Raw genomic sequence first — 7,310 nt, 5'->3', positions numbered from 1 at the left:
TAGTTTTTTGTGCCTCAGGTCTAACCAACCTCCTGTCCTAAAATTCAATCTATGACAAGAATCCTGACATTTGCATATCAGATCATTCAATTTACTGGCCTAAGAGGTAGTGGCTCTAAAATTTCAGTGAACCAAAGAAAATAACATGAGTTCATTTAAAATGCAGATTCCTGGGACTGAGACTAGGTCAGTGGTACAGCACTTGCCTAATCTTGATGAAGCCCTGGGTTTGATTCCCAGCACCACAAAAATAAATACAGTGCAGATTCCTGGGGCCCGTCCTCAAATGTTCCTAATAAAATGGGACTAAAATAGTGCCCAGGAGTCTATATTTTACAAGGGCTCTCATGGAGAAGGTAACATGAGTAAAGACTTGAAGGAGGTAAAGGGATGAAACATGGGGTATTACAGAAAATGCCCTTCAAAGTGCTTCCCTGACATTCTAGTTTCAAGTCTTAGATTAGTTTAATATATAACAGATATATATACAGAATAGCCCACTAGAGAGAACCTTAGGAGTACACAAATCCGTGCTTCTCAAAGGTTCTAATTCTGAAGTCAGAGAAACAAGACAGTCTTGCTTGGATCTGCATGTAAATCCCACAAGGTTACAGAAGAGACCTATCATAACTCCCTTGCCTGTGCAAAAATCTCCATTTTTTGGTGGAGTGCTTCTTTCTGTTCATCAACCCAAACACTTCCCAAAGATATCTGTGGTCTCATGTGTAAACTGCATTTCTCCAGAGGACTGGAGTTCACAGATTAACAACTGTCAAACTCCCATACTGACTTTCATCCCTAATGCCATATTACATTATATATCATTACTATCACTAATCATCCTGTCTCTCCTCAATTTATAATACTACCTAGAAAGATTATATAAAATAAGTTAGAACAACAAAAAAATAGCAAAGTTTTTTTTTTAATTGGAGAGATGTTTTCTAATGCTAGGTGCTGTGAAAACAGCAACAGTGTCTTTAACTGCTTCCGAAGACAACTGTATTTTATTTGTGACTTTTTTCCTTTAAAAAAGTAAAAGGCCAAAGATAAAGTATGAACCCTGAGGCTCTTTGTCAAATCAAGAGTACTATTTATTTTCTGTATCACTCTACCTATTATAGCATCACCATGAAAGTTGACATCAAGCATTTATTGAGCACCTACTATGTACTTTTCTAGGAGTGGAGGAGAATTAAAAAAAAAAAAAGATATGGCATAGTCCCTTGAAAGAACTTGCATTCCTAATGGGAAGATAATACAAATACATCAAAAGATAAACTAGTCACACCACAAGAGGTCACAAAAAAGATGAGGGGGCTTAAATTGGATTTTAAGATTAACAGAGAAACAGCAGCTAGAGAAAAGGTATGAAGCAAGAGTGAGCCTGGGCAAGGTACATGGTTTACTGAAAACAATAGAAGCCCAGTTAGGATAACTTAGTTTACCCAGAACAGCAAAGTATGAGATGACAGTGAGAAAGAAAACTAGCAGCCATACTATAGAGAGACAAACTTAAATGTCAAGTCAAGGAGTTTAGTTGATAATACAAGAACAGTCAAAGAGTTTCACAATGAGCAGTATTTCAGAATATTTAGTGTGTTAGAAACATATAGGAGTGGGGGCAGAGTACTTGTAGGCAACTAGAAAACTACCCCCCAAAATGCAAATTTCAGGAGACAAAGACCCAAAATAGCATAATTATTACTAGTTTCATTGGTTGATTTCATAAAATACAACTAAATTGAGCTGTGCTATAAATGTAAATCAAGATTTTTCAGAGGATGTTATCAAATGAAATTTGAGATGGGTGTGATTTTTTTTAAACCTTCCTAGTAACTGACCATTTTGATGAGAAAACAGGATATGAAAGGGAAAGGCATTTTACTGTTGATTACATTTTATTTAAGAGGTCATGACTTCTATTTTCATGTCCAGTTGATCTGGCATTGTGCTTTGCAAGCACTGCCTTAAAACAGTTTGGCCTAATAATTTCAAATTAATCCATTAATTTCTTTTTTTCTTCGGCTATGCTGGGGATCAAACCCAGGGCCTCACACATTTTAGTCATGTGCTCTACCACTGCTACATCTCCAGCTCTTTTTAATTTTAGACAAGAACTCATTAAGTTGCCCAGACTGGCCTTGAACTTGATATCTTCCTGCCTCAACCTCCTGAGTAGTTAGAATTACAGGTGTGTGCCTTAATGACCAGGTTGACTTAAATTTAATATTGCAAACTTCAAAAACTTGGCAGTGATTCTTAACATGTTCCAGAAACCTACTGTTCACGCTACTAATGTTGCTAATTAATTGCCAAAGAGAAGTAAAGTTGTAATACTTAGAAATAAAACATCCCCTATTTTATCCAACAGTGCATTCATTCACAGAGGAACATGGTCTGAAGAAGTCAGGTTGAGTACTAGGATTCTGAATGTACATAAGTCAAATACTCCTAATTTTTTATAGGTAACTGACTAGGAATGGAGACAAATATTTTAAATCTATTTTTTTTATTATCATGGGCATATCAAGGACACCAGTCATTTGGGCCATGTCTATAAGGAAACAGCACATTTTACTACCCCAGAACCAGGAAGACATTCATTGCATTATGATTCCTTTATCTGACCTATAAGAGCTTTGTGTCTTTACAACTTCTGCAAAAGTTAGGTACTGCATCCCTGAGTTTTCATTATGACCTGGTGTTTGTAGTAACCTCTATGTGTCTACTGTTAAAGTACTATTGCTGTTGCCACCTTCTGTCCAGACTGAAGAAAGTCTTTTTTTAAGGATGTGGCGAAATCAGTGCTTTTTTCTTAATCCATCTGATCATGAGTGTGTGTGACACTTAGGATCACAGGTGGATCTGGAATACTGAGTACTCAGCAATACAAAGACTCTGGATTATTCCCAACCTCAGTACAATCCATACAAGGGAAAAATATGGAGCTTTTTTTTTTGTTCCCCAGCTACCCAGTGTCTACAGAAATCATTGTTCCTATTACTGTTTTCCATTACCACCAAACAAGTTTGAAGATCAAGTGTCTTTAACCTTTGAACTTTTTTGTATCATGGCTTAAGCACAAATTCTTCATAACTCAGATTTGCAACATGTAAGATACAGTTGTGTTAATTAACCTGCTTTGTTTTAAGGGATGTTACCTATTGCCTTAGGGGTTCTGAAGACATATGGCAAGACACAATTGGCCCCTAGCAGTGTATATTAATCTAAGCACACTAGGATGCATTAATAAGCTAAATGCCTAGGAAACACAAAATTCACATCCCTGTGAAATATGAACATGCTCAATATTATACTTGGGGAATGACTTCAAGGTGCAAGGTTTTGTTCTTACAAACATTTATTTTCCTCCAAATTGATTGTGTTTTTCTGTAATGATATGAAAAGTCTTCATTCCCTTTTCCCAAGTATTGAGTTTCAAAAAGCCAGGTCTTAACCATACACTAATCTTCATCTCTTCAATGTCTTGTATGTTGTTAGTTTCATATGTAAGTATTTATATTGGTTTTCCTCAGGGATTTATACATTGATATATATATTTTATGTATATATATATATACATATATTCCTACACAGATATATACAAGCTTTTTATCCTCATCTTACCACTTGACAATACAACTTTAAATATGTTTTACACAGCTGTTCCTTGGTCAAGGTCATTTGCAAGAGCAAGTCGGTTTCTGAAGAAATCTTGTTTGGTGGGTGAAGGATCCATTGAGGGATTCTCATTAGTTTTTTCCCTGTATTCTGATCCACTGGACCTAAAATCTCAGCACACAGATAAAGTACAGGTTGATTTGGTTTAAATTGTTTTCAAATATTTTATCTACCCAAATTGTTTTGCATTTGTAAAACAATTGTCTCCTAGATCTGGAAAAATTTTTACTCCACTGAATTTCAAGACTCAGGATATGTGATCTAAAATTTGCAGCAAACACAAAAAAGATAATATCTTTCTAATGGCTTTAGGGAATAATTGTGACATCTGTCTATGTCCATGTAAGATACCATGTAATAACATTATAATAGGGCTCAGAGAATTGAAAAAATCCTATTTTGATTCATCGAGGTAACTACTCCACAAATTACCAAGGCCTTGAAATTAAAATGGACAGAACTCATCGTTCTCAACAAAGTTTATCAAGGGCCTTTACTGAGTCTGGGCATTACATTACAAACTCTTGCTTTTGCTGGTTTTCATTTTTAAATAAAAGATTTATTGAAGCCAACCACACATATATGCTACATTTGGTAGAATCCAGAAATAAGTACAGTAATAAAATTAAGAAAATACTATAATCTCAACCACCACAAAGGAGACCAAGGCCAATCAATAGTCAACAACTCAAATCAGTCCATTTGAGTCCCCAGTCGAGGGTGCATTCTTCCTTTTATCTTGGGTAAGCCAGTTGGGCAATCCATTCCAGCTCTGTACCTTCTCCAGTTTGTTCATGTCAGAAGTCCCTGCAGGGAGGAGGCTTTCTGGAAATAACCTCTGATAAGACAGATGGGGCCCTCTCACTAGCTTAAACTCTGATGGGTGACACTAGCCCAGTAACAAAGAGCTAATACCAAAGACAATAAGCAGGATGCATGAAAGTGATGCTAGACGTGAAGTTCTTTGTGCAAAGCGCCTATACAACTGAACAAGTTCTCCATATGCTGATGCTCAGTCAGGTTGCTTCCACTATCCACTAAGAAGGACAACTGGCCTCCAAGCTCTTTCACTATCATTGGTATGTTATTGTTGGATCCTTATTGTTGTTATTAGGTAAGTTAATTATGACTCTATTATTATTTCCTGAATTGGGCAGAATTCTATTCCTTTACATTATTCAAGGAAAGAAGTTGTATTGACACAGACTAAAATCCTGATGCCTAGAAACCTGATGACTGACTAGATATTTTCACCTTGATATTTGGTATCACAGATGAAGCCACAGCTCCTCTTACTTCTATCTGGTAAGGAACACTTTTCCCCTGCATCCCAGCAAAGAAAGAAAAAAACTATTCTATCAATTCCAGTATATCTGGATGTTTATCAAATAAAATGATTCTTACTGGGTGAAGTTCTCTTTTTCAGGCATCCCCACTGAACTCTCCCATAAAACAGACGTCACATGCCTTTCCCTAAAACTCCAGTCCTTATCAGAACTCCTGCCTACGCCCAGTTCAAATCATCCCTGATTAGTATAGCTAGACCCCAAAAGCTAGGAAAATATGTTTTTAACCATTTCATTCTTTCCCTATATCTTCTGTTGTTTAGAACACTAGGAATTCAGGAAGGTAGGATTTGAATTGGGCTGTTGTTTCTTTTTTTGGTATCAGGGATTGAACTCAGGAGCATTTAACCACTGAGCTACAACCCCAGCCTACAAGTTTTTTATTTAAAGACAGTGTCTCACTAAGTTGCTTAAGGCCTTGTTAAGTTGCTGAGGCTGGTTTTGAACTTGCGATCCTCCTGCCTTAGCCTCCTGAGCTGCTGGGATTATAGGCAGGCGTGTGCTGCTGTTTCTTCTAAATTGTTCCCACCTCCCCCATCACACTTTCTCAGCAGAAAGTTATTAATCAAAACAAAATCTTCACCTCACATTTCCCCTTATCTATATCTGATCTCTCCAAAACCCAACATGTCACACTTTGATGTTCCAACATGCAACTGTTTAGTGTTTACCTGGAAATGGGAAAGCTTTGATGTCACCACCAGCCCCAAGGACCACAGAAATCTTCACCAGTTGAGTTCCCATTTCTGAAACAAATGCCAAAATCGCCCTGTCTAGTTTTTAAAGTCCACAAACTCAGCTTAGTTGTTTTTTTTTTTTTTTTAACTGCTCTTATCACAAATTGTAGCTTCCCTGGGTTTCTAGTACCTGAATGTCTCTGCATTTCTTATATTAACTAACTATTCATTAACTAAAGGCTAACTTACTAATCCTTTTCAAAATCTGATATTCTAATGTAGCCATGACTAGAAACTCATTTTCATCTTTTTTACAGATAATTTTAACTGCCCTCTTAATGATGCTTAATATGTGCTATAAGAACACCTGTACTCTTCCAAAGGCATCACTATTAGACTCTGAAGTAATGTACACCTAAAGTACTAGGAAATGACCTTCAGAGTTTAGGAGAAAGAGTCAATATATCTACTTTTATTTTCTTTCTCTGTAAAACATAGAAATGGCTTTTGAGCTTCTGGAGCTGTCTTGGCTAACAGCAGAACAGATCTGAGCAAAGACTTGCTAGGGAAGGGAAATGGCTCCCAATACATCACATAGCCAATTCAAGCATTTGGTAGAAAGAGGAAACAGAAGAGACTCATTGGTAACTTTCCTTCCATTCAAGTTACAGAGACAAAGAAAAGCACAAGTCAGGTAGATCAGTAAGTATAGATTTGCTACAGGTAAATCTGGAAAGCTTATTTGGTTTGGGGAAGGGAGAGGAGTGGTTCTATGACATAGAACCTCAGACTTTAGAAGAGATTGATTCTCTGATTGGAAAGACTATCCTTCCTAAAAGTTTCAGGAGACATGTATAGGGAGAAGAATGCAGGGGGACTGGTGGGGGACCACCTATACTCTTGGACAAATCAGTCAGCCCTGATAATCAAGAAGGTATCAAATGAGCATTCATGTAACGAGTTGTTGTTGTTGTTTTCCCCACTATGCAACCTTCTTCAGTGCCAACAGCCTACAGGCACAGAGGGCCGGAAATGGTTCAAGGCACAGTTTGTTCTGGCATGGTACACTATGAGAGTAATGAATATTTTTGAGTGCTTACTAAGTGCCAATAACACTTATTAACTTGAAGCTAGATTACCTTTATATTGAACTTTAAGTTCTTAATGGGCAAGAACTATTTCTTTTATTTCTTTTGTACTGGACAAAACCTAGTATACTTAAGATCCTTAATTTAATAATGGATTTCAAATGACTTATTGAAAAAATATTTATTATCAGGATTAAGTAGTATCAAATGTCTATCCCTTCAACCATCCCCTTCAATTTTAAAATTATATAGGAGATGAAATGAGATATGAGAATCTTAAAGTGGGTAACAATGGGTGTGGGACTTGTGATGAGCTTTAAGGAGGTAGAGAAGCAAGTGAAGATAAAATGATAAATTGATTCTTTGACAGTCCCGATTTCTATTACATGATCCGTTCCTCAGCTAAAGCTGAGCATATATAAAAACAGTTGAAAAGATGTCAGAAGAAAAGAATTCACTGATATTCAGTTATATAGGACCCTGTAGAAATTCTCTCCCAGTGTGTGATTAAGAAA

The 7,310-nt window shown here is 36.7% G+C and overlaps 1 protein-coding gene across 2 annotated transcripts in view; it reads right to left on the bottom strand.

The window, feature by feature from the left end:
* Positions 1-2,981: 2,981 nt before the first annotated feature.
* Positions 2,982-7,310, bottom strand: part of Arhgef33 (Rho guanine nucleotide exchange factor 33) — a 49,442-nt gene continuing 45,113 nt past the window's right edge. Inside the window, exon 16 of one of the 2 annotated variants that reach the window (XM_026410123.2) lies at positions 2,982-3,788. In XM_026410123.2, the coding sequence (XP_026265908.1) occupies positions 3,659-3,788 (130 nt within the window). In that variant the 3' untranslated portion in view covers positions 2,982-3,658. Of the gene's footprint in view, positions 3,789-4,351; positions 5,777-7,310 lie in introns of those variants that run through there. The other variant, XM_077792154.1, reaches the window with a different exon arrangement.

The sequence above is a fragment of the Urocitellus parryii genome, chromosome 12 (genome assembly GCF_045843805.1).
Source record: "Urocitellus parryii isolate mUroPar1 chromosome 12, mUroPar1.hap1, whole genome shotgun sequence".
NCBI lineage: Eukaryota > Metazoa > Chordata > Mammalia > Rodentia > Sciuridae > Urocitellus > Urocitellus parryii.
Note: the sequence above shows the minus strand (reverse complement) of the source record. Positions and strands in the feature narration are given on the sequence as shown.